This window comes from Culex quinquefasciatus, chromosome 3 (assembly GCF_015732765.1).
Source record: "Culex quinquefasciatus strain JHB chromosome 3, VPISU_Cqui_1.0_pri_paternal, whole genome shotgun sequence".
NCBI lineage: Eukaryota > Metazoa > Arthropoda > Insecta > Diptera > Culicidae > Culex > Culex quinquefasciatus.
The window spans coordinates 109353856-109381826 of NC_051863.1; the positions used below are offsets into that span (position 1 = coordinate 109353856).

Genomic DNA, 27971 nt, shown 5'->3' on the forward strand with positions numbered 1-27971 from the left:
TTACCTGACGTGAGCAGCTTGCTCTTGTAGATGTACTTGACCGTTCCGTTGGTGTCTTTGACCTCTTTGGAGAACAGAATGTACAGTTCGAACAGGAAGACGTGTCGTTCGCGACCTTTCTTGATGAGAATCTGCTTGTTGTCCCACACGAGGAACGAGTCCTGCAGAACTACGTCGCCGAGGGTATCGATCGGAACGTCGCAGCCTTCGAGCAGTGAGAGGTGCATTACGTCGTTGGCTTTTTTGGGGACGTTCAGCATCACTTCGAGACCGTCCTTGATTTCGCCCTGGCCCTCGTCGCAGCAGGATTGAAGGTCTTTTAGGAGCAGCTGGTACTTGGTTATTCGCTGCACCGGCTTGATGAGGAACGCCGGCAACGAGTGTTCTAGTTTGTGTTTGCGTTGTACTTCTTCGAAGTAGGTTCCACCGAACTGAACCATGTAGTCGTTCGATTGGGGTTTGTTCTGACAGTAGAACACGTACATGTCGAATTTGGCCGCCCACGTCACGAAGCAGTGACCAACGTCTTCGGGCATGGTTTCGTACTTTTCCAGCTCGCGGAGAAAGATTTTCTCGTGAAACGCGAAGATGTCTTCGATATTGCTGAAGAGAATGTGCTCTTTACCAACGAGGTTGGTTGGTACGTTGACGCCACTCTTGAGCTCACTCACAAACACGTTGATGCACGTTTCGAGGTCCTTCACGTAGGTGCGTTCGGTTTGAAGTAGTTCCGCCATGATGAATTCTTTTTTGCGGGCAGATTTGCGCTTTTCTTCGTTCATTTCTTTGGGCACTCCGACTCCGCCTGGTCCGGCAGCTGCTGCGTTCAGCTTTGTTTCCAGCGACGGATCGGAATGGCGATATTCGAGCACGGACGCGTTGGCTGTGGTGGAGGACGCCGACGAGATGCCACTCGTGGACGAGGTCGACACCGACGTCGTGGAGGAGGATATGGATTTGCAGTTAAGGCTACTGTTACTACTATTAATACTACTACTACTATTATTGTCGTCCTGTTGCTGTATTCCAGGTAGGCCCAACGATTTCTCCAGATTAGCCCGGTAGAGTTCCATCCGGCTGCTAAAGTCCTTGTAGCGATTATCGACGGTCGCCACCCACTGCTTGATGGAACTTGCGTGGGCATGGTGGCCCTTCTCCACCAGCGAGTCTGCCAATTGTATCAGCAGCTTCACCCGTTCACGCGTCTCTTTAGCAGTTCCCTTGAACTCATTGTGTTCCTTCAGTAGAACTTCAGTCTCCTCTCGGCTGCTGCACAGTTTATTGTTCCGGGAGGACAAGTACGCCTCTCCCGTGTCATGGATCCACTCGATCGCCTGTTTCGCCGATCTCTCAAACAAAACAAACTGCTGACACTGATCCAGCCGCTTCTTCCGCTGCGTCCAATATTCGAGCACCTGAGTTTCCTGCGTCAGCAGCTTATCCAAGATCGATTTTACCCGAGATTCGCTATTCACATTCGTTTTTATGTGATAAAACTGCAGCGAACGTGCCGCATACTTGAGGAATGTTTCCGCCGTCCTTCGCGCCAACGTGCAAGCCTTCAGGAAGGCCTCCTTCTGCTCCTGATGCTTGGAAATTAGCTGCACAATTTGCTGGCCCTTGTCGCTGGATCCACCGCCGCCACACCAGTCCTCCTCGCGGCGGTACTCCTTCTCCAAACTGTCCAGCACGCTGCACACTTGCTCGGCCGTTTTGAAAAAGTTCAACGATGCCGTCACCAGCTTGTGCCGCTCCTCGGCGCACGTGACTAGCTTTTGCCACTTCTTGGTCACCTCGTCGGCAATGTCCTTTATGCTCTGCGGGTCGTAGTGGTTGGCGTTCATGAGTGCATCGGCACGATACTTGACCTGAACCGCCGAGGTGTGCGTTCGCTCGATTGCAACCTGGAACTGTTCGTGCTCTTTGCGGAGTTGTTCCGCCTCCTGGTAGCTGTTTGGAATGGAAAAGTTCGCCATCAACATCGCCTCGCCGTTGCGGATCCACGAAATGACCTGATTGGCGTCGTTCTGGAAGTGGCACAACTGCATGGATTGTTCCAGCTTGATTCGTTTGGACTCGGCCATATCTTCCAGGTCCAGCTCCCGATCGTGCAGAAACTCTAGCAGATACTGGACGCGGGTTTGCGCCGTCGTGTGAGGATCGGCCATGATTAGCACGCCTGACGATTCAAACAGTTGCATCAACTCTTGGCCGGTGTTAATCATCTGATAGGTCGTGGTCTGCATCTGACTAACCGACTCGTTGTGCAACCTAAGGACTTGTTCGGTTTTCTGGAAGTCCCGCGACACATCCGTATGCTGCAGCTCCTCGGCCCACATTTCCAGCTGAGAGCACACTTCCAGCGCGTCTCGCTCGAACATCCGCAGTCGCAAATACATGTCGATCTTCATCTTTCTCTGCTGCCACAGATTTTCGAGGTCTAGCCGATTTTTTTGAATCCGCTCCAAAGCATTCTGCACCGCAGTCAGCGATCCCGACGAATCTTCCTCCTCGATTGCCCGCAGTTCTTGCAGGAGGGCCTCACCTTGCGCGATAGCTTGAATGCACGTCTTCAGGGTGTTCTCCTCTTGCTCTTTGCACTGCTCCAGCATCCGCTCGGTCCCGTCCAAATGCTCATTGGCTAGATCCATCGACTCCTCGTTGGCCATTTCGGTATGAAGTTGTTCCAACCAGGCGGAAATCTCCTTTTCGTGAGTGTAAAATAACACAGCCAGATCCAGTCTCCTCCTCCGCTGTTCAACGCGCTCCGCAAAAGAAGCCACATTCGTCTCCAGTTCCCGCACAACCGAAAAGATTTCCTGCGGCGCAACCTCCCCGGACCGTGCCAGCTCTTCTGCCGCCGCAAGAAGCTTCTCCGCGTTCCGGTACGTGTTTTGCGCGACATTTTCAAAATGCTCGTGACTGGTCTGGTAGATTTGCGCCTTTTGCAAACTTCGCCCAATGCCGCGGTTCTTCCGCAGAAACACATCGCCGTGGTTCTGCAGCCAATCCAGCACCTGCTTCACGTCCTCCTGGAAGAGGCGCAGCGCAAGCTTCTGGTGTAGTCGCAGCTTTCCCGCGTGCCACTTGCTTTCGAGGGCCCGATGGTGGCCAAGGATTTGGTGGATTACGGCCAGTACGTGGGACGCACCTTCACTGTAGTCAGCCGCCGGATTGCCACCATTGAAGTGAGAGTTGTCCTAAAAAGAGAAGAAGAAGTAAAATGTTAGCCAGAGTCATTTAATCAGAACTACAAAATGTAAACTCACATTCTTCCTCGTGTTGACAGCCGGCGGCTGATTGCAGACCTGCACCAGGTGATCCAGCTGGTACAGCAGCTTCTTGCTGGTCGAGTGCACCTCCGTGTACGCCTGGCACATCGCCTCGTACAGCGACTGGTGCGTCCGGATGGCCGTCTCCAGACTCTCCACGTTCGTCGGCGTTGGAATGGTCGCTTCGCAGGCCGCCGCCCAGCTGCTCACGCTCTCCGTGTACTGTTCCGCCTTGTGATGGAACACCACCGACAGCGAAAGCACCGCCGTCCGCTCGTCCAGCGTCGTCACAAAGTCCTTCCACGTCTTGTCCAGTCGCGTGGCCAACGTGCGGATGTGCTGCGCCGCGTAGTGACTGCTCTCGATCAATTTCCCTGCCACGGCCAATATCCGGTTGATGTTGAAGCTCACGTTGCGCGATGTCATGGCGAAGCGCTGGTGCTCCTCCTGCAGGTTCTTGGCCAGCGCGTAGTTGTGGCCAATCTCCACGTACGTCTCCTGGAACACGTCCCGGTTGTGCAGGATCCAGTCGAACATCTTCTCGCAGTCCTGCTCAAACAGACGCAGCTGGAAGCACTGGTCCAGTGTGGTCTTCTTGTGCTGCCACATGTTCAACAGCTGCTGCTGGGCATTCCTCACCGTTTCGAGCTGCTGAAGAACCTGCAACATTGAGAGCAAAACCACCCAGCATTAGTTGAATTCGGGGTTACAAAAAACGCGGTCATTGTACGCCAAACCAAAACAAAGAGGCAGCGCGCCACAAAAGATGATTAAGTTTAATAGCCCAACACGTCGAATGTATTACGTACGACAAAAGAGCGCAGTGCCACCGCCTAAACCTACACTCTCTGTGATACATAATTGAATCACTTGCACTTTCGACGACGACGACGACGGCGAACACGGACTTGTGGGGAGTAATAAAAATGGAAAAATTGATAGGTGCTAGGCTAGGTGGCGGAGGGCGGATTTAAAGCCGCAAATTTTTCGACAATTCAAAGACTTCACAGCTGCGAGGTGTATAAATATGCGGCTGTGGCTGTATTATTTCACAGGTTCCAGTACAGTTAGCAGATGATAATTCCATCAATGTGATGTAATGCTACTATACTAGCGATGTGGGTAACATTTTGTGTTTGTTTGGCGGTTATGTAAAACGAAACAGTTTCCAAAAAACGTAAATGACCTCAAATCAAAATCTTTCTTAACTCAGTCGTTTCATAGAATTCCAGATCTTTAACAAATTGATGTCTTGTTGGGGTTTTTATCTAGTTAGCATAAGTGGTCCCAAAGGCATCGAAATAAAGCCGATTTGGAGAATTTTAATATTATCTATTGATTGAAAAATTTGGTACCAATAATGTGAGCATTAGCATTCGTATATTTTATTGTTTTAATGTAATATTACATACAAAATCGTGTAACGCATCTGTTTCACAAACCTGCCTTGTCAAAATGTGGAACTTCGTAATGGTGTAGCATTTGGGATCGATAGAGTATTTTTATATGGGAATTTGTATGGAAAAACTTACTTTTCACATTTTGATTTTGACAATAGCATTAAAATTAAGAAAATTCGCCCCGATGAAAATATAGAGAGTTTTTGAAAGGTCCTGTTTTTAACTATTGGATTCCCCATAGACTTTTACATATGAGCAGTTCTCTCTGATTTCGGTCATTCGATTTTTTTTTGTATTTTTAAATCCGACTGAAACTTTTTTGGTGCCTTCGGTATGCCCAAAGAAGCCATTTTGCATCATTAGTTAGCCCATATAATTTTCCATACAAATTTGGCAGCCATCCATGCAAAAATGATGTATGAACATTCAAAAATCTGTATCTTTTGAAGGAATTTTTCGATCGATTTGGTGTCTTCGGCAAAGTTGTCGGTATGGATACGGACTACACTGGAAAAAAATATACACGGTAAATTTTTTTTTTGTGATTTTTTATTTAACTTTTTGTCACTATGATAAAGTGCACCGTTTTCAAGTTAAAGCCATTTTTAGGTAACTTTTTAAAAAATAGTCGCAGTTTTTCATTTTTTTAAATTAGTGACATGTTTTCCCACCTTTGAAAAAAAAAATTGAGTAGCTGAGAAAATTCTCTATATTTTGCTTTATTGACCTTTGTTGATACGACCCTTAGTTGCTGAGATATTGCCATGCAAAGGTTTAAAAACAAGAAAATTGATGTTTTCTAAGTCTCACCCAAACAACCCACCATTTTCTAATGTCGAAATCTCAGCAACCAATGGTCCGATTTTCAATGTTAAAATATGAAACATTCGTAAAATTTTCCGATCTTTTCAAAAAAAATATTTTCAAAATTTTCAAATCAAGACTAACATTTTAAAAGGGCGTTATATTAAATGTTTGGCCCTTTTACAATGGTAGTCTTTTTTTCTCAGCTTTTCAAAAATATGTTTTTCAAAGGATGGCAAACACGTTTTGCTATTCTGGATAAATTTAATTTATAAAGCCCGATCCACCTAATGTTTAAATAAGTAACAATTCTATTAACTTTTAAAGGGTGTTCCCTCAACAACTAACTGGGAACGGTTTACATTTATTCACCCTCGGATATGCGATTTTATGTTGCAATGTTACAGAAGCTTTGCTCCATTCAAAACATTGCGTTCAATGACATCAAATTGCAAAAAACTACCTGCGTATCTTGCAATGTACTGATATGTAATCGACGGTAATGCAATACGATAATGACACCACCAAAAAAAAATCCAACTCGATCCAACCAAAACGGCCAATAATGATGCGCGCAATGCGCAATACCGGAGAGCGCCACAAAAAAAAGGGGTCCGATCCGCGATCGTCATTACACTCTTTATTAGCGATTCCACCAACTTATCAAAAAGCAGAAAACAGAAAAAAAGCGCGCGAGATTACAATTTTGAAAGCATCGGGGAAAAATTGATTAGATAATTTCCACCGTCAGTCATTCATGGCCCCGGCGTGCGCGCGCTCATTCGCATGGCGTTTATGGCGCCCATTCTTCCCATTCTTCTGCTGACCGACCAATTCATCAGCAGCCGGCTCGGCTCTCAAAGCCAAATGGGCGGCGGCCGGCCGGGAAAAACAAAAGTGTGAGGGTGTGCGAGTGTGTATACAAGAATCAGCTTAAATCCGAATTAATTGCCATCGCTTGTAATGAATAAACAAGAGTGAAATTTTTCGTGTTTTCCCCGTCATCGTCCATCTCTACTTTTTTATTTCTCGCAGATCGTGGTCCAATTTTCATCGTTGGCGTTCGTGTTGGCCACCTTTTTTCTGGTTTTGAAGCGGATTTTAAAATAGTCTCTAGTGCTGCCGCCACCACATTGTTTACACTCTGGGAAATGCGGATTATTTTTTACGACCCTCATCGACGTACTAACCTGGTTCAGCGCGGAAGAAATATCCGGATTGTGACACTTGGAGGGCGACGACGTCGAGTGGCAACTTTCGTCGTTCCGATTCGAGTACGAGGTAAACTTCCCCAGCAGCTTTTGACCCTGCAGATCCAGATCCTCGATGGGAAGCTTCAAAACCTTCCTCTTCATTTCGTTGTGGGCTTCGCTACTGTGCTTGGCACTGTTGACGTCCTCCGGAAAGTCCGAGTGCTGCAAGTCCTCCTGCAGATCATCGATCCGGTCCAGAATGTCACTCGCCTGCCACAGAAAATCTTCGAACGCCACCCGCAGATCGATCCACAGGTTGTGATCGTAATGCAGGAACCCATCAAAGTCGGACGTCAGCTGCGACGGTTCGACCACTTTACTCAGCAGATTGATCGAAACCGTGGTCGTCTCGAACTTGTACTTGCTGCTCGCGATCGCCGACCGTTGCTTCTGCCAAAAGTTGTCCGGCTTGATGATCACCGCCTGGTGTATGTGGTCCTGGCCGAAGCTCTCCTGCAGCACCTTCAGGATCATCTTCGCGCTCGCCGCCGTGTTGCTGTTGCCGCGCATGTCGATGACGATGGTGAAGCCATGGCTTTTGCTTTCATCGCTGGAAGTTAAGAGAGAAAAGAAACAAATTGAATATTTGTACAGCCTTTTGAAATAAGCAGATCAAGTTGCAAAAAGAGGATTTTTTTAGCACGAGTCGTACATTTATCCAACGAGGTTCACCGAGTTGGATAAATACGAAGAGTGCTGAAAAATCAAGTTTTGCAACGAGTTCCATACAACTTTTTTTGCAATTCCAAAAAACACACTGAGTGAAATTTCAATTCAATTTATTTTGTCAATAAATCGTTTACATCAAAAAAATGTTGAAAAGTGTTACTTTTCGAAACAAGTGCTGAAAAGTTCAACTTTTCAGCACCCATTTGATTGCTGAAAAACAGAACTTTTCAGCATTTATTTTGAAAAGTGTTGCTATTCGATTTTGTTATTTTTTGTACAGAAAATTAGGCTATTTCGTCGTTCAAGAATGACAGGAAAAAAGAGTAGTTTCACGACGGAATTGCAAAAATAATATTGTGAATTTTGTTCGTTCTACACAATGGCCTTGGCGTTCTCTAATGCAAAATTCCTACTCGAAACAAGGTGCCCGAAGGCTTGAAACCGTGAGCCAATCTAAACGTTTTTTCAAACTAGCTTCCATCCACTCCGGGATTCGAACTGATCAGACAAATCTCGTCTCGAAAAATGCTAGTGGTGCCAACTGGGAATGAACTCAGGCCAACTGAGATGAGAGGCAACCACGCTAACCATTACACCGCCGGACCCGTCGTATGTATGTTTGTATGATTTCCATACCAGGCAAACAACTTGGTCCTGAAACACATGTGAGTGCCAGGGGAACAAATTGATCATATTTTACTTCTTAAACTGTACACGTAAAAAGTAAAGTAAATCTTTCCCAGTTCCTGAGAGGAACGCCGGCGTCGGCATTTACATAGCGGATTCAGTGGCAGTTTTTTACTCAACTAATGTAAACATTATAAGGTTAATGTTAACATGCCATAGGCCGCCTTCCTACCCCTTTACTAAGTAATCAAATCCAGAAGAGAAACGATCACCAGTTGTGTTGTTTCGAGCCGAGATTTGAACCCCGATCTACCGCTTACGATGCGAAAGCGTTACTTCTAAGCTACGTGGCTTGGTCAATCTGTACACCCACGTATATAAGTTTTTTTGCACGAATTTTAATGCCAAAAATGCCGGCGCATGGAACAAAATGGTATCCCTAATTCTTCGCTAATCGCCTGAAATTTGTAGTGGGTCAAGGGACACTTTGCATAGACGTCCTTGCTACCATCACGTCACTAAGGGTATAGAACGACGAGCAATTAATAAGCATGATAATAAGCAAGTTTCGAGCCTCATAGAAGTGTAGGCATTTTTTTACAGATTTACTAAATTATGGAAAAATCATGATTTTTCATCAATAATGAAAATGAATTCTGATTTAAAAAAATAAAAGCAATTAAATATTTGCAAGCTAAAAAAAACTTTCTTTTTTTCGATAAAACGCGCCGCATCCAATTTATAGCCATTCAAGCATTAATTTCAGAAACCTTATATGAAATGAAATTTTCGATTTTTGAAACATATTCATGTACGACCATTTCTAAAGATATCATTCGCAAATAGAAAATTGTTGTTTGATTACCTTCGTTATAGCTCCTGATAACATTATAAACATTGAACAAACTTTTTCAAACAATCTTACTTCGAGAAAGCTTATTTAAGAATCTCGAAATAAACAGCATTTGCGTGGTTTTGTCAACAATGTAACATTTTTGCTCACAATTCAAACGTCGTTTTCGGTGTGGTGATGTTATTTGACGTCCTTTATAAGACCCTTGCCTTACAGTTGGTCTAAATCCATTCTAAAGCCCAAAACCAAGGATGGTCCATTCTGCCCCCCTGCCCCTAACGATTTATATAATACTCCCCTTGCAAGTCCCACTGACATTTTCAAAATTTCATTATCAAAAGGCCAAAATTTATGTTTTAAGACCTTCTGAAATGTTAGGCAATGCTATATCTCGGCAACCATTTGCTCGGCTTTCAATGTCTAGTAGGGAAAATTTAAGAGAATTTGCTCAGCAATTTGTGAAAAATGTTTTCAGCAATTGACATACATGGACACATTTTTCAAAAAAATGTTTGAACATAGAATTAACTAAGATAGTACTAAAAATCATGGAAAATGTGTAATAGTACCATTAAAAATGTGTAAATTGAAATCTGTTTATATATGATTTTACTTATAACACATGAGGCTAAATTATTTCTAAAGTGGTTTTGTCCAACCATAATTTTTTCCAATCTTTCAACAATTCAACTTTTTTTACTCTGTGGATATAAATTGATAAATCATCTAAAATCCATTCTTTCTGACTTATTTTTATTAAATCCTTTTTGGGTCCTGAGATCACGTTGGGACTGGGGATCTAGTTCTTAAAACAATTATTGAGCTAGAGTTTTATTGGAGCTACTACTTTGTTGAAACATGCACTTCTGGAGAGAACCAAATTGTGTTTACATCTCTAGAAAAAAAACAAGATTTTCACATAATACGTTTGAATTTACAGTTTTTTGTCATTTTTATCCGAATTTCGATTATCTGAAGGAAAATCTTTTTTTCTCGTTTTTTTGCAGGTCGCCAGCAGCTTGGCAGCATTTTTCCAATAGATGTTTAATCCAATAATTCCTCAAACACAATTTTACGCCATTATTATTTTTTCAAGCTTTGAAATCAAACATAATAACCACTTAATGCTTGTCCCCCAAACATCACAATTCAAAAGAATCTGGCAGTCGTTTTTTTTTTATTTTCATGCTAAGCCAAACAATCTTAATAACGATGCCAATAAAAAAGGAATCATGCCATCGTTATATTTTTATGGTCTGTTTGCGCTTTATGGCGATCAACTTTGACGTCCCCAAATGCGATGCATTTCCGGCACTGCATCCTCTTCTCCAAATTGGCGTTCTAGTGTTGCACATGTAGAGGCTATACATGCACAACGACAAACCCCCAAACATTGATTGAGTCACCTGAGTGGCAGCCAAAATATAAACCCACGACTGAAAACGGCTGCTGGTACCGCTAGGCCCCCTAAAATTGGGTAATGATTAAACAAAATTTCACCGGAAGCCGGCGTTCGACTGTTGCTAACTAGCTTGGAGTAGATTTTGGCAAACGAAATTTTAAAAGGATGGCACACGAGCCAATGTCGTTTCTTTTTTTGTTGTTCTTTTACCAACCACCCACTCGCACCTACTCGTCACGTCACACTTTCGGGAGCGGATCCATGAATCGACAAGGTATTATATGATTTCTTGCAAAATCTGAATTATGTATGATGTGTGCTAAGGCTTGTATCTGGCGCTATTTTTATTCTCGTGTCCTCGAGGGGTTAACCCTTAACAACCCCAACAAGTATCGATATTGTTTACCAAATTTAATCAGAAAAAAAAACAAAAAATTGATATATTTTTTTCAAAATATCTGAAATCTAATAGAAAGGAAAAGGAATGTGCATTTAAAAAAATAAAACAAACAAAAATATATTTAAACCCCTGAATAGTAGAGGGTTAACCGGCTTTTCTTCTGCCTCTGTTGGCTGGCCAGATTTTCTTTCGTCTTTGGGCACCACCAGAAACGCTGAAAACCAGAGTTTCGTTGAGAGGTGGGCTGCGCTTAACCTGAATGGGATGGAAAGCTCATTTGAGCTGCTGACAAATTCTGTTTCATTTCTTTGGTGCTTTCCCTTTTTTGATTTCACCTTGAATAAGATGTGTGCAATAATGTTTCTGTTTCAAATTCTTAAAAAATACTGCCGTGTGCCCAAATCTCTAAAGATTATGATTATAGTTTCCAAGGACATGAAAAAGATAACAAATGAAAGAAGATTCTGAAGATAGTCTTACTTTTATTTTTATCACCAGTCAGATTTATATATTTTGAACTAAGCCAACACTCACTGGCCGGCAGAGAAATTATGGAAAAGTTTAATTTGTATCAGACGATCCTTTTAATTCTGTAAATGAGATAATATTTCATTCAAAAAATTATTTGATTTTAATTACATGTTTTCAGCCAGTCAGAAAATGTAAAAAAATACAAACCAAAGTATATTTTCACAGATCAATACAGTCACCACACTAAATCGAAACTGTTCATAATTGTTATCCAATGTTAAAAAAAACATAAATTAATAAAGTTACAACATTTGCTTTATCCTTCATAGTATAAAAAAAGTTGAATTTTCAAAAGTTTGGAAATTGTATTGTTAAATATTACTTCTTTGTGATTTTATCTAAAATTATGTGCAAAAACGGAAATTCAACAGAAACTGAAGTTTTCATTACGCAAAATCAGTCACCATTCCCAGAAGTAAAATTACAATCATTTCTCTGTGTTTCTGTGTTGACTTCGATGAATCGTTTGAGTTAAAATATTTTGGTTTATGGTCAACCGATGTTTAAAGAAAAACGTTACTTAATCCAGGTTGGTGCCTTCCTCACATTTAGAGGGTAATGCTATCCAAAGTTGATACAAAAGGGCGGATTGGGTAGTCAGATCTTCAAAATTCAGGGCACTTATGTGCTTATAACTTTTGATAGGGTTACCAGATCTTGAATCTTTTGAACTCGTTGAAAAGGTCTTTTAATTACCTATTCAACGACAGGTCGCATGATAGATCCGGAGAACGTTTTTATCAAAATATTTGAGATCCGGCCTCCAAAAAGTGTGTAAATAACACTTAAGTGCTAATAACATTGGATAGGGTTGTCAGATCTTCGATGTTTAGGCTCATTTGAAAGGTCTTTTGATTATCTAACTAACGACGGGTCGAACGATGGACCCGGACAAATTTTTCATCAAAATATTTGAGATCCGGCCTCTAAAATGAGTACAAATGACACTTAAGTGCTCTTAACTTTTGATAGGGCTATCAGATCTTCAATGTTTTGAGCTCATTAGAAAGGTCTTTGAAATACCTTTCTAAAAATGTATGATCAGACGGGGCTTGTTACAAAAACCACCCTTTTTACAATCTTTCAAACTTTAGCCAGAATCGTTTTTTTAGCATAACTTTTGAGGTGCTTTACTAAACGTTATGATATTAACTAGGGTCTTATGGGACCCCAAGACGAATCGAATGAGACCAAAACGGTTCAAATCGGTACAGTCAGTCCGGATATAATCGAGTGCATATTTTTCGGTGCACGGACTCACATCCAGACACACGCACAGACATTTGTTCAGAATTTGATTCTGAGTCGATAGGTATACATGAAGGTGGGTCTACGAGGTCGAATTAAGAAGTTCATTTTTCGAGGTGAGGAAGGCAAAACATTTACTTTTGGAAATCACAAAATCAAAACACAACAAACTTATCGGACACAAAGTAAAACAAAGATTAATTTTGAAAGGTAGAAATTTTTTATTTATGAATAATACTTAGTTTCCGTTGTAATTTTACGTAAAGTTATGTGGAAAATGTAAAATTACACGTGAATATATGTAATTTTACAGATGTTTCAGAGGTGTATGCATTACACATACACAAAATCGTAATTTGACAATTTTTTTAAATCGCTCCAAAACCGAGTCAATCGATCGCTCCATTTCAAATGCACTTCCTCATTGTTCCTCCCCTCGCAAAAAAAGACTCGTGTTGGCCCGCATTGCGTTGCAAGTAACGCCCCAATCAAAACACTCTCCTTTCTCCTTCTCTCGATCGTCGTCCCTGGTGCCTGCGCCGCATTTCGCTTTTCCGACGTCCAACGTCACTTTCTTTCGCCGGTCCGTTGAATCATATGGTAGCAGCAGAGGAGGTGAATATCAATTATACACACACACATGCCGATGGCTTTCATAACGAAGCGCCCCCCGCGAGCCACACTTGACTTGCAAAAATTGAAACAAAAAAAAAAGTAAAACAAAAATGGAAAAAATAAAGAAAAAAATGCGAGCGTTTTCTTTACATGGCGCGGTGAAGCGCAAAAAGAATGCGAACATAAAAATGTGCAGAGTTGGGCCCATTCACGTTGAAGGGATCGAGGAACTTTTCTTGAGGGAGTTGCAATTGTAGCAAGACAAGAAAGAAACTAGCTGAAAAAACCATGTTTTGAAGCAATTTATGAAACATAGAAAATTTCAAAACATGACTTCGCAAGAACGCTCGTCATAAAAATAGTATTGCTTTGCAGAAACTATACTTCTTTTCCAAAAACAAAATGTACCTACATACATCATTACAGTAAATGACTGAGATAGCAGTCTATAACGTCGTTTCCGGATTTAAATCCCCTGAAGCGATCGACGACTGTTGGGTGTGCAAATGTTTCCATAGGGGCGGCATAGACGAATAATTAAGACCACAAACATTTGAGAAATTTTGAGCAAAGACATTATTTAATGAACATTATTTAATAATTTTAATCAATTTAAGCATAAGCATAAGCAGTTGCTACTTCGTTATTGACCAGGACCTCCATAAGTTACATTCACGAGCCGTGGAAGATAAGTGGGCGCTATCTTTCCTCGCTTCGCAACTTCTCAAAGGCCCCTATCATGCTAATCAATACCGGCGCCGGCCAGGACCAGTGGTAGGGTCACGGGGAAGTGGATGGGAATGTTAGTCCGATACTTGAGTGATAGAGACCGCCCAATCGACTGCATCTCCGACGTGAGATTTGAGGGGGTTAGTAGATGGGTATGAGGTCAGGATTCACGAGTGGCAGTGATGTGACCATGAGCATTTTTTTATCGGTTGAAAATTTTAAATCTTAGACAGCCGGCTGCGGAAAGATAAATAACTGATTATTTAAAAAGATTTTTTTAACGAACACGTGCTAACCGAGCAGTAGTGCTATGGGCTGGACTTATCAGTATATTTTTGATGTTTGTACAATTTAGATAACGCGAGCAAATTTCAAAAATAGAAAATAAAATACGTTTTACTCTTCATAAAATCGATAGTTTGATGAGTTAATACTAAAACTGCCAGTTGGAATGCATTATATAATTAAAAAAAGGACGTATGAAAAATAAAATATCAAATAAAAGGCTCCGAAAAACACTTTGCAGAGTAATCGCGAGATCCCGCTACTCACAATGGAATAAAAAAAAATCCAAAACGCGCGCTAATGGTCTATCCTAAATGTCAGCGTGTCTTTCGATAAACGATCCAAAAGAAATGAGTTTTTCACCGTGAAAGTTTAACACATTATTTAAAAAATTATTACACAATTTACCCGACGCCGTACCTTCTGATCAACGATGATATAGAAAGGGCTTTTAAAATCACAAAACAATTAGGCAATACAATTAACACTAATCACTGGCAAAAAAAATACGCTCGAAACACGAATATTCCTGCAAGGCGTGTGCGCTGCCAATCTCCTCCTCCCTTCACTCACTTTTCACTCCGAACATTTCCACGACCACGCGCTCCCTTTGTCAATTATGCACTTTTTAATAATTTTAATATTTTTAATCAATATGGTGATTTTTTCAAATCACTTTTGTCATTAAAAATTAATTTGATTGAAAACAATATTTATTGTGAGTTTTAGAGAAAATAAAATGCCACCTTTTCAGATAATTTCAAGAAAGGGCAAAAATCTTTGACCAAGCAATGATTAAAAATAGGAAAAAAAATCAAAACATGTTTCCGATTTTTTTTTTGTTTAAAATCAAATTATACATAAAGAAGTAGTAAAATTTTGTAAAGTGCATCGTTTTCAAGTTGAAGTTATTTTTAGGTCGCAATTTAATCATTAAAAAAAGTCTATGTTTGCCCATTTTTGGAAAAAAATATTTTCACAGAGCTGATAAAATTCACAAAAAATTGCTTTTTAAAGGGTTAACTTTTGTCCCTGATCACGAATCCGAGGTCCGTTTTTTGATATCTCGCGACGGAGGGGCGGTACGACCCCTTTCATTTTTGAGCATTCGAAAAAGAGATGTTTTTCAATAATTTGCAGCCTTAAACGGTGATAAGATAGAAATTTGGATCAAAGAGACTTTTATGTAAAATTAGACGCCCGATTTGATGACGTACTCAGAAATCCGAAAAAACGTATTTTTCAACGAAAAAACACTGAGAGTTTTAAAAACTCTGCCATTTTCCGTTACTCGACTGTGAAAATTTTTGGAACATGTTATTTTATGGGAAATTTAATGTACTTTTCGAATCTACATTGACCCAGAAGTCATATTTTCATTTAGAAAAAAAAAATCATTTTAAAATTTCGTGTTTTTTTTTAACTTTGCAGGGTTATTTTTTAGAGTGTAACAACGTTTTACAAAGTTGTAGAGCAGACAATAACAAAAATTTGATATATAAACATAAGGAATTTGCTTCTAAACATCACGAGTTATCGCGATTTTACGAAAAAAAAAAACATTTTAGCGAAAAAAAAAACAAAAAAAAACACATACACATACAGCAAATCCCCACGAAAACAGCATAGAAAAAAAAAACATTTTTCTGAGTGTTCCCTGGCCGAAATAATTAGCCCTGTATTTTATTTTATTTTTTTTCTGCCATTAGGGGACCTACGCCGTGTTAGGGTAGTCCTAAAAATTGCCATTTTCGTCGATTTTAGCAAAAACCACTTTTTTCAAAAATCTAGCCTACATATTAAAAGCGCACATGAAACTTTAAAATGCCGTTTTGACGGTGTCTGGACCAAAGAGCCTAAGTCTGGAAATATTTTTATCAGATTCCACGGACATTTTTACGTAACATACTAAAAAATGGAAGATTCCGAGATATGATTTTTTGAAAATAAAATCCGTGCTGACTGAAATCGGCAAAAAATCAACTTTTTTCACTAAAACTGCGATAACTTTAAAATTTCAGCGATAAACGTATGGGTACCAAATGTTGCGTCTTACAATTACAAAAATCCGATCCGAGCACTTTTGTTTTTTCTATGCTGTTTTCATGGGGAATTGCTGTATACAAACTCTGGAATTGATGCCTTCCTCACATAATGAATTAGAAAAACATCGGATTTGTTTAGTCTTGCGCCTTGTACACTTTTTTTCATAAACTTTTTTTTATTAGGTCCCTTTCGGTACTGGGACCTGGTTAGGACCGAGTCGGCTTTTGTAATCACATTTTACTTAAAGCTAACAGTAATTATCTTGTATGTAAATGTTAGTGGGAGGGGTCACTTGTACACTTTGTAGAATCTAGTTTCCAAATTTAGTTTTTGACCACTTGAGGTTATCTGAAAACCAAGCTTTTTGTAAACCTTACGTTTGAAGAATTTTACCAACCTAATAATTTTCAAAGCATGTTTGCGGGTTTGGCCAAAAATGTGAAAACTAGAAAAGGGATTGAAAAATAATAAATTATGGCATTGTTTATGATTGGAAACTAAATCAAACAAACAAACATTAAAAAACAAAATAAGTGCAAACACATATGTTTTGTTTTTTTTTTTTTTTAGAAAGTCGAAAAAAAATATGACGGAAAAACACAAAACATAAAAAGAAATGTTTTGGGACAAGAGAACAAAATCGAAAAAAAAATAGTGATTTTGAATAAGAGCATAAAAGCGTGAATCAGTGTTTTGTCTTGAATTGTAGTCTCTGATGGTAGTTAAGGACAAGACAAGTAGATATTCTTCGCCGGGCGTTTGCTACCATCAGTCATGGTATAGAAGAGTAATTGTGAGAAGAAGTTCATTGTTCCCATTTTGAGTTTTTGTTATGAAATGAATGCACAAAAGTGTTGATGTGCTCAAAAATCATTATTTCAGATCAGTGTTGCGTTCCTCACGCGCTCACGCGCTCGTGAGCGCTCACTTTTCGCTCATTCGTGAGGAGGAGCGCTGCGCGAGCTAGCTCACGTTTGCCCGCGCTCACGTTTGCTCCGATTTTTGCAGCTCGCGTTTGCCCCACGCTCGCGCTCGCGCTCATTTTTCGCTCACGGAGCGCTCACTTTGGAAGTATCGCGAATCGTTTTACTTTTTGAGACAGTTTTTTTGTTTTTCAATCTTAGTTAGATTTTGTACTTAAGGCGCAGCATGTCAGTGGAAACAAAGGAAGGGTATGAGCGCGTGAACAAAAAGGACTGTAATCCTTATAAAAACTTAAAAAACAATGAAGGGTAATTCTCCGCCAACTCACACAGCAGTTGCCCCGACCCCTCTTCGATTTGCGTGAAACTTTGTCCTAAGGGGTAACTTTTGTCCCTGATCACGAATCCGAGGTCCGTTTTTTGATATCTCGTGACGGAGGGGCGGTACGACCCCTTCCATTTTTGCACATGCGAAAAAAGAGGTGTTTTTCAATAATTTGCAGCCTGAAACGGTGATGAGATAGAAATTTGGTGTCAAAGGGACTTTTATGTAAAATTAGACGCCCGATTTGATGGCGTAATCAGAATTCCGAAAACGTATTTTCATCGAAAAACACTAAAAGTTTTAAAATTCTCCCATTTTCCGTTACTCGACTGTAAAATTTTGGAACATGTCATTTTATGGGAAATTTAATGTACTTTTCAAATCTACATTGTCCCAGAAGGGTCATTTTTTCATTTAGAACAAAATTTTTCATTTTAAAATTTCGTGTTTTTTCTAACTTTGCAGGGTTATTTTTTAGAGTGTAACAATGTTCTACAAAGTTGTAGAGCAGACAATTACAAAAATTTTGATATATAAACATAAGGGGTTTGCTTATAAACATCACAAGTTATCACGATTTTACGAAAAAAAGTTTTAAAAAAGTTGGTCGTCATCGATCATGGCTGTTCATGGTCACCCGCGACAGACACGGACGACGAAACAAAGAGAAACGCAAAAGTAACTTTTTCAAAACTTTTTTCGTAAAATCGCGATAACTTGTGATGTTTATAAGCAAACCCTAATGTCTATATATCAAAATTTTTGTAATTGTCTGCTCTACAACTTTGTAGAACATTGTTACACTCTAAAAAATAACCCTGCAAAGTTAGAAAAACACGAAATTTTAAAATGAAAAATTTTGTTCTAAATGAAAAAATGACCCTTCTGGGACAATGTAGATTCGAAAAGTACATTAAATTTCCCATAAAATGACATGTTCCAAAATTTTTTACAGTCGAGTAACGGAAAATGGGAGAATTTTTAAAACTTTTTTATTGTTTTTTTCGATGAAAAATACGTTTTTTCGGAATTCTGAGTACGTCATCAAATCGGGCGTCTAATTTTACATAAAAGTCCCTTTGATGCCAAATTTCTTTCTCATCACCGTTTCAGGCTGCAAATTATTGAAAAACACCTCTTTTTTCGCATGTTCAAAAATGGAAGGGGTCGTACCGCCCCTCCGTCACGAGATATCAAAAAACGGACCTCGGATTCGTGATCAGGGACAAAAGTTACCCCTTAGGACAAAGTTTCACGCAAATCGAAGAGGGGTCGGGGCAACTTTTCCCGATTTCGTGTGAGTTGGTAGAGAATTACCCTGAAATAATTCAAGAAGATTTATGCTGGGGTAAGTTTGATTCTATGTTATATGCTTGGTTGATTAAAATATAAAATTAAACTGTTTTATGTACCTAAACAGTTTGTTGGCTACCATTCCAGCGTGCGGATCAGAATGAGCAACCATTAAACAAAAGTCATACCATTTAATAAATCGTTCAGTGCTTGGAAACGGATGATCATTTTTATTAAGTTAATCTTTCTCATTCTAGAAAATAGGGTAAAATTGTTGAAACATTTATCTTTTTACAAAAAGCCTCCAAATTGCTAGTGTTTGAAATAACCCATTTGAATGAAATAATTTAAATTGTCATTGTTACGTTTTAGCACATAAAGGGTGGTTCCTCTTCCGTCAAGAAAATTATATCTAACACTTCCGCTACCAAGCCTCTGAAAATATTCAATTACAGATTCAATTAATGATTTTTTGAATGTGGACATTCTCTAAAATGATCCGAATATGAGGGATGGTTATTACTTTTATAAAGCTCACTGCTGTTTTTTATAAAGGTTCAATAAAACAAATTTTATTTTTTTGGTGTTTTTAAAACCACCTTGAGTCAAAACTCCGGATTCTAACAACTTAAAATAAACATTTGTCAATTAATTCAATTTTTATACATATCAGTGCACCTCTTCACGTCAATGATTTTTCACATTAAGAATGAGTTAGCTCTTTGTTAGCACACTCAAGAGTAAATCATTCTACCCCTTGGCTAATTCTGAATTTAAATAGAACGTATATTTGGGTTCGCCGACTACATCCATTTTATTGCTTACTTTTGTTTGTTTGACCACTTTCTTGTTTTTTTGCTGCCTGTGCTGAGATAGTTCTAGAAACTTCGTTTCAAACAGGCAGATGCTTCAACAGGAAAAACAACTACCTACTTTGGCTCACCAGCTCACGTGAGCGCAAAACGCTCCGGTGAGCGTGAGCGAGCACGAGCTACCTGATAAAAACTCACGCTCCAGCTGGAGCGAGCACGCTTTCCGTGAGCGCTCGCTCATTCGCAACCCTGTTTCAGATAAATAAAAGGGAATTTTTTGTTCTAAGCTATCAATTCAGAAAACAAATCACTTCGGGATCACAAGATTTAAGTTCAACTGGTCGATAAACTCTACCTGTTGCTTTTGCTTGCCGGTTTCGCAAGAAATGCCTCTGGGGTATTCCACCAAAAATCAATGTATACGTACAAATACCAGCAAGAGACGGCCCCCAGCTCTCGAGTTTTGAAGAATTTCATCCACAGAGCCATCAAACGACTGACAAAGGGGAAGAGAAATCAAATCACTGTGGACCGTGTGTTGGGACCGACTCAAAAACGCAGCATCCAGGGAGAGGAGAACGGGGGGGGGGGGGAAATGGCCAGTTAGTACAGCAAAGAGCCTTTGCGCCGCCGGCCACGATCGATGGAAGGAAGAAATATTTTGGGCAACTTCCAAATAAAGGTGTAAATCGATGGAGAATTCAAACAACCCTGAAGAGAGTGCACAGAGATGTTGGAATGAGTTACTAACTCAATGAACTAATGTATTTGAAAAATGTTTCCACGGAATTAACGATATTGTAGATCTGGCAACACGGTCTTATGTTATGAGATCTTGAGTAAAATTCAGATTTCTTTTTAAAGCTGGTATCGAGCAATTGGAAAATGAATCAAATTGTTTTATGAGCAGGCATTTCATTTTTAGGTAAAATGTTTTATAATGTGATGAAAATTACATCCATCTCTTTAATTTATAGTCAATAAAAAAACACTCATAATATTCCCTCTATTCATTTATATCTTAATTATATCCCCTCAAAAGATCCAGGTAATGAGGTCTCCGATAAATTTCATAGCCAATCAAAGCACTAAATCGAGGGCATCGATCACTAAGCCGCGGTTATTCATTTTCGGTGTCCAACCCGTCCAATCGGATGTGACAGACAATCCACCGAACCTTGCCTTCTTGGGACCACTCAGGCAACGGACTGGCGTTAAAACGCTCACAACGAACGATTTCGTGGGAACTGTGTAAGTGGGCAACAAAAGGGAGGCTTGAGATTCGTTCCCTGTGTCTGTGCTTTGTGCGGTTCATTCGTGTGCGGGTTCTTCCTGTCCCTCTAATGTCTCCTCACTGATGGCCGTGGGTCTCTAAACTTAAAACTGATGATCCAAGTTATTTTATTTTCATTTTTGGCAGTCTTTCATCGTGAAACACGATCAACTGTGGGCTACGATGAATAATCAGATTATGTTTATACCAATTGGTTTATCCATAGATACTGTTTGTTGAAATCGTAGATCATGTTATTAAAACGCCTATCTATATTGGAAAAATGGCGATGAAATCTTGAGTAAGCAGAGGCGACGTGTGGCCATTTTGAATACCTGTTCAAAATAAAATCCTTCTTAAATACAAGACCAATAAAAAAAATTGAAAAAAAAATGGGTTAAACATTTCAATTAAAAAGAGTGTTCAAAAATGCACTAAACAACAGTGCAAAAATTTAAATTTAAATTAAAGTATATGCAAAACATGGATTGAATATGCAGAAAAAAACTGAATATAATTTCAAACAGTTTTACTCCGTTTCCTTAAAATCGTTTTTTTTTTTATAGCATGGAAAAAATATATATTTCTAAAGAATGAGTTAAACATGGTTGCAATAAATAAATGTGTTTTTTGTTTCAGGTTAAATTTCCAGGGATCAGGGATGGAATAATCGCAAAAAAATCAATTTCGCTTGCGAACTTTCTTCATCCGCGAAAGAGAGAGGCGGCAAATCACGCAAAAGAAAATCGCTCCTAAACTTCTCCAAAAAATCAATCTGTTGATGATTTTTTTGTGAATTTCCACTTAAAATTATTTATTTCGCTTTGTTTACACTCATTGCCCATCTACAAAAAGTGACAGTTTATTTTTCGACTTGTAACTTTACACATGCAAGTGTAGTAGGGAAAAAGATGTTCCGCCGAATAATCAAGATGATGATTTTTTTAGATTCCCTTTACCAATCATTCGTGCACGAGAGAGGAGAACCATGCTCTCTTCGGATTTTTTGTCTTGATGAACTTCCAAAGATTTTCTTTTGATGATGATTATTCCATCGCTGCCAGGGATACAATTGTGCTTGAAATAGGAAAAAAAATGTAAGCAACTGATCCGTCTGAAAATAGAGATCGTTACAAAAATTTCTCAATTTTTTTAAAAAATCTCTAAAAATCAAAGAGCATATGTGTATTTTTTCATAAACTTCAATATTTAAAAAAAACGAAGAAAAATTTATTGAAATCTGCATGATATATTATGTATTTTGAAAAATATTGGAGCTATAATGCACAGCACCGCAAAAAGTGTTTTTGTATTTTCAAACCATAAAAAATATAAGCAATTTTTTTATCATAGTATTTCATTGAAATTGCCAAACCCAATTTCAATACATTTTTTTCACAATTCAAAGCTTAAATAAATCAAAAAAAACTTTGGCTTATTTGTCTTTCTATCTTAAAATTAAAAAATATGAATGTTAAGTACAACACTTCTCTATAGTATGTTTTATTGTTTTTTTTTTTATCAAACATTATTTTCGGCCCGCCAATACATTACAAAAGTCCAAAAGGTTGGGCAAGTCTGATTGAATCCATTGATTTTGCAAAACTTGCTAACTTACTTAGGCCGTTTTAAATATTTGTTCAAGTTTATGTCGCTTCCCCTTTCAAAATTGGTTCGAAAACTGTAAAAAAAATCAAAACTTCGATGTAAAAAAAACTTACAATCATCTGAAATCAATCGGCATTGATAATAATTTTTAGGATGATTCAACCAGTATTATAATTTTTTTCTAAATTTAAGTGAAATTAAGCCAAAAAAACTTAGATTTTCATTTAAAAATAATGATTTACATTTTTTTTTCATTGAAATGTTAAAATCCCGGTAATTTCAACTCTTTGTTATATGCACCGCCCCCTCGGCTTTGGCCTTAGTCAAGGGAAAACTTTTTTTTTGCAGCGGCCGTACTAGTCGGCGATTTATTTCTTGATTTTGTTTAAAAAAAACACTTTTTATAAGCTGGAATCTAGCGACAAAGTGTTGATGTAATGTTGATCAATTCGTTGGAGATACACACTCTTTACTTATTTGTTAGAAAAAAATGTCCAAAAATATTATTATTGTACGACCATGCGAACTCGTCTCAGAACCATGAACACGCCAAACGGAATCATAGCATAGAACGTAGAATGAAAATACACCGTGCACTGCAAAATCTCCCAAGCAGCAGCCAACCTGTCCAAAATTCTGTTAGGACGGCTTCCCATACAACGCATTCGCTGAATACATTCAAAGGTCTCTTATTTGTACACGGCGGACTAGTGTAGTGTGCGACGCTCAAACTGTGCAGAGCTGACACAGGACGGGCGCGTCGAGCGCCACCCTCGAAAAGAGCGGGAATAGAGAAAGAGCAAATGAGGGAGCAAAATATGGAGAGAGCGACGCTTGTTTCTGGCGGCGGCTCGACCAATTTTTTGCTCTCTCGCTCTTTTTGGGGGTGGCGCGCTCAACGCGCCTGTTTTGTGTCAGCTCTGCACAGTTTAAGCGTCGCACACTACACTAGTCCGCCGTGTACGAATAAGAGACCTTTGAATGTATTCGGCGAATGCGTTGTATGGCAAGCCTTCCTAACAGAATTTAGGATAGGTTGGCTGCTGTTTGGGAGATTTTGCAGTGCGCGGTGTATTAAATTTTTCATTCTGCGACTTGACTCCGAGACGAGTTCAAATCTAGAGTTTTTTTTTTTTTGAAAGGTCCAATAAACCAAATTTTCAGTTTTTGCTTTTTGGGTGTTTTTAATACCCCTGACTCAAGGCAGTTTCAAAAACACCCAAAAAGCAAAAACTGGAAATTTGGTTTATTGGACCTTTTCAAAAAAAACTCCAGAAATGTTCGTACAATTATATTATTGAACGTTCAAAAAAAAGCTAATCAATATTGAGCAATTCCAGCTCAAATCGGGTATTTTTCTGGTACTTTTGTACCCGACCCTCTCCGATTTCAATGAAACTTTTTAGACATGTTGTCCGGGGCCTATAAAAGCCATTTTGTGTATGTGGAGCCAATTGTACTCGAAAATAACATTTGAGAAGGGTGTAAGCTATTTAAATATTTTTGTATTTTGTAATTTAAAAATGACTATATCTCGAAGCCGTTGCATCGCATTAAAAAGTGGTCAAAGACAAACCTGTAGGAAATTGGTTGGACGGGCTTTCTGAAGAAAAAAAAATACACTGAAAGAAAAATACACGCCACTTCCATGAGATTTTTCAATTTTTAAGTTTAAAAGTTAAACTTGAAGGTGGCGTCACGATTTTTTTCGTTCAAAATTTTTGAGGAAATAGCCTAAAATGTTACAAAAAAACTCACGAAAAATGCAGGATGGTCTCCCAAAAAAATACAAAAATCATTTACTAAAACTGTTTTGAAAAAGGTCTAAACGTCAAAATTTTCAAAAACCGATAGTGGGAATCGATTTCCCAGATAATTTTACATAAAGTCTCCATATTGACGATTGTCCTATGTCCAATCCTTGGGAAGATACAGTGGTTTTAAAAAAAAAATGTTGAAAAATTAGGTTTTTTGATGGTTTTTTGCAATTTCTAAATGACAGACTTGATTTTTCAATCTCGAAAATATTTTTGCCAGAAAGCTCGTCCAATTTCCTATAAGTTTGCCTTTGACAGCATTTGAATAGGATGTATGGGCTTTCAGATATGACCTTAATTACATTGCTTATAACTGAGATTGGTATATTTTTTTCAGTGTGGTAGAAACCTGGAAAAATTTTGAACGAAAGAAAATCGTGACGTCACCTTCAAGTTTAACTTTTTAACTTAAAAATTGAAAAATTTCATGGAAGTGGCGTGTATTTTTCTTTCAGTGTATTTTTTTTCAGAAAGCCCGTCCAATTTCCTACAAGTTTGTCTTTGACCACTTTTTGGTACGATGCAACGGCTTCGAGATATAAACATTTTTAAATTACAAAATACAAAAATATTTAAATACCTTACGCCCTTCTCAAATGTTATTTTCGAGTACTATTGGCTCCACATACACAAAAATGGCTTATATAGGCCTCGGACAACATGTCTAAAAAGTTTCATTGAAATCAGAGAGGGTCGGGTACAAAAGTACCAGAAAAATACCCGATCTGAGCTGGAATTGCTCTATTATTATACAGCAAAATGATCACCTATCCTATGAACAGGTTGAACAGGTGGACGCGACGCCTCTGTGAGTAAGTATGACATCATGTGAAGTGTAAAAATGTAGAACATTGAAAAAAAGCTTTTGAAATTTTAAGCCGTAAAAGTTGTTAAAGAATTCGTGTAAAAATATATTTATTTGCAATTCCGTCGTGAAACTACTTACTTTTCCTGTCATTCTTGAACGACGAAATAGCCTACTTTTCTGTACCAAAAATAACAGAATCGAATAGCAACACTTTTCAAAATAAATGCTGAAAAGTTCTAATTTTCAGCACTCAAATGGGTGCTGATAAGTTGAACTTTTCAGCACTTGTTTCGAAAAGTAACACTTTTCAAATTTTTTTTTTTATTTAAACGATTTATTGACAAAATACATGAAAATTTGACATAAAATTTCACTCAGTATGTGTTTTTCGTAATTGCAAAAAATGTTGTATGGAACTCGTTGCAAAACTTGATTTTTTCAGCACTCTTCGTATTTATCCAACTCGGTGAACCTCGTTGGATAAATGTACGACTCGTGCTGAAAAAATCCTCTTTTTGCAACTTGTTGCTTAAACTACTATTTTGCAATTCCGTCGAGAAACTACTGACTTTTCCTGTCATTCTCGAACGACGAAACAGCCTACTTTGCTCTATCAAAAATAACAGAATCGAATAGTAACCCTTTTCAAAATAAATGCTGAAAAGTTCTACTTTTCAGTACTGAAATGCATGCACTTGTTAGGAAAAGTTGTACTTTTCAACATTTTTTTTAGATTAATGTACATTTTTTGGATAAATGTACGATTCGTGCTGAAAAAATCCTCTTTTTGCAACTTGTTGCATAAACGACAATTAATCAAGTTTTTCTTGAAAAGAATATACAACTTGTAGGTATACGCTCAAGATGAGTTGAGTTTAGATGATTTGAAAACTAAACTTTTTTTTTGCAAATGATTGGTGTCTTGTTGGTCTTTGGACTTTGACAATTGGGACACTTTCGAATGATCAGTGAACTTGAATACAAAACTATCCCGCACTCACCTCGGTATCCCGATGAGGTAGCTGACCACCCGCTTGATGTCCTCGGGCTTGACCCGTTCGCGCTTGGTGGTGGCCGGGAAACAGATGATCGGTCCGCCGCGGTTATCCCGGCCACCGGACAGCAGCGCGAAGCGTTCCTGCAGCAGCGGCAGAATGTCCAACGCCCGAACGCCGTCCATGACCACCGCCGCTCTGGTTCCAACCTGTTCCGACCGTTCGCCGATCGTTTCGTTTCGTTTTTTTTTTATTCTTCGCGCACTTTCACTTGCACAGTGATGTCTCGCGGTCGGTTTGCGGCCAATTCGCAACAAGTTTCGAGTTTGATTCTCTTCTTCTGTTCAATAATAATTGGATTTACTTCCCTGGGCGCCCCCTCGGACACTGCCGAGCGCCGGACTTTGGAACCGGACTCCCACACACACACACTCTTTTCGCCTCAATCACACTGCGCTGCCACGGGCACGACGACGAGAGGCATCGCCGGTTGGCATCTCGTTTAGTTTCGATTTTTATTACACACTCATTTAATAATAACAACAAAAGCCACAATTAATGCGAGCCGCTGGATTCGCGGCGACTGCCGGGAAAGGGAATCGCGGAACGCCGGCAGATTTTAAATTACTCATAATTCTTCGCCGCTTTCTAGTGTCTAACGACGCTCGAATTCCGATCCAGGATACAAGTCTTCACGATTAAACACTACGATATTCACACAATAGATTTTTTTTTACTACACTGAAAACGATAGAGGATTGATCAATAAAACCATTTTCAAACGTTAGTGAAACTTTGGAAGCAATTACAAAATACGATCTTATAGCAAAAACAACCACGAATTTATCCTGACCTCGACCCTGAGCCTCAAAATCCATTTGTACACTGTTTTAATTGTGAGCAGCCAGCATAACGAGCATAGTGTGCTCTCGGTACAATGCCAAAAAACAGCACCATAGAGACTTTGCGACGACCAATCGAGAGTACATAGACACAAGAGCGAAGAGTGCCTCTAATGTAGGCTTTTATGGATTTCGAGTAATGAACCCGCGCGCACAACTTCCGCAATTGTGCAGCAATGAACGTCGTGGTATTGGTCCGATTTGGAGCAGGAAAAGACAAATCACAAAACAAGGATTGACTGTTTGGAAATTGAGCAAAAATTTACTTAGATCAAATCCACTGAAATCAAAAACTGAACAAATTTATGTTCGTGTTTGTGTAGGGATGTGTACCTGATAATCTCTCCGGAGAGTTCGGTACGGTATGGCCACGCATCTTCCTCCCCTGTAGATTCTGTGAAATGTGTTCCGTTCACAGAATGCTCTCTGCGGTTAATGCAATGCAGTAGGCCTGGCCCCTTTGATTAGGGTTAGCCAGCGTGGGGATGCTCGAATATACTGCGGCAATCATTAATATTATATTAGGTAAGGATGTGTGCCTGATTTCCTCAAAGCTGACATTACTTATTTTTGCCGGGTTGGTATCATTCAATTCAGCTCGGAATCCGTTAAATTCATATTAAAATTTATAGTCCAAAAGTTATGCTAAAAATTGATTTGTGTGCGAAAGATATCGTGTTCAAACATTTTTAAAATTACCATTCAAACCAAGGAAAGTTTTGACAATCTAGCAACACTGTCAGAACGTGAATCAAGTTATTTCTGGAATATTATTCTTTACAACGTTGAATATAAATGTGAAAACCTATCCGATAATTAACAAAGTTAATTATCGGTAACAAACTTTTATGGCTTGAAGATGTAAGTTTGAAATAGTAGTTTATGCAACAAGTTGCAAAAAGAGGATTTTTTCAGCACGAGTTTCACCGAGTTGGATAAATACGAAGAGTGCTGAAAAAATCAACTAGTTCCATACAACATTTTTAGCAATTCCAAAAAACACACACTGAGTGAAATTTTATGTAAAATTTTCATGTATTTTGTCAATAAATCGTTTAAATAAAAAAAAATGTTGAAAAGT

General features: G+C 39.0%; 1 protein-coding gene across 3 annotated transcripts in view; it reads right to left on the reverse strand.

Moving 5' to 3' along the window:
- The window catches only part of LOC6033474 (triple functional domain protein), a 142378-nt gene that overhangs the window by 107604 nt on the left and 6803 nt on the right, over nucleotides 1–27971 (reverse strand). For all 3 annotated transcript variants that reach the window (XM_038265374.1, XM_038265375.1, XM_038265376.1), the window contains exons 2-5: nucleotides 25995–26729; nucleotides 6667–7279; nucleotides 3270–3932; nucleotides 5–3200 (exon numbers count right to left, since the gene is read on the reverse strand). In XM_038265374.1, coding sequence (XP_038121302.1) covers nucleotides 5–3200; nucleotides 3270–3932; nucleotides 6667–7279; nucleotides 25995–26173 — 4651 coding nt within the window. In that variant the 5' untranslated portion in view covers nucleotides 26174–26729. The remainder of the gene's footprint in view (nucleotides 1–4; nucleotides 3201–3269; nucleotides 3933–6666; nucleotides 7280–25994; nucleotides 26730–27971) is intronic.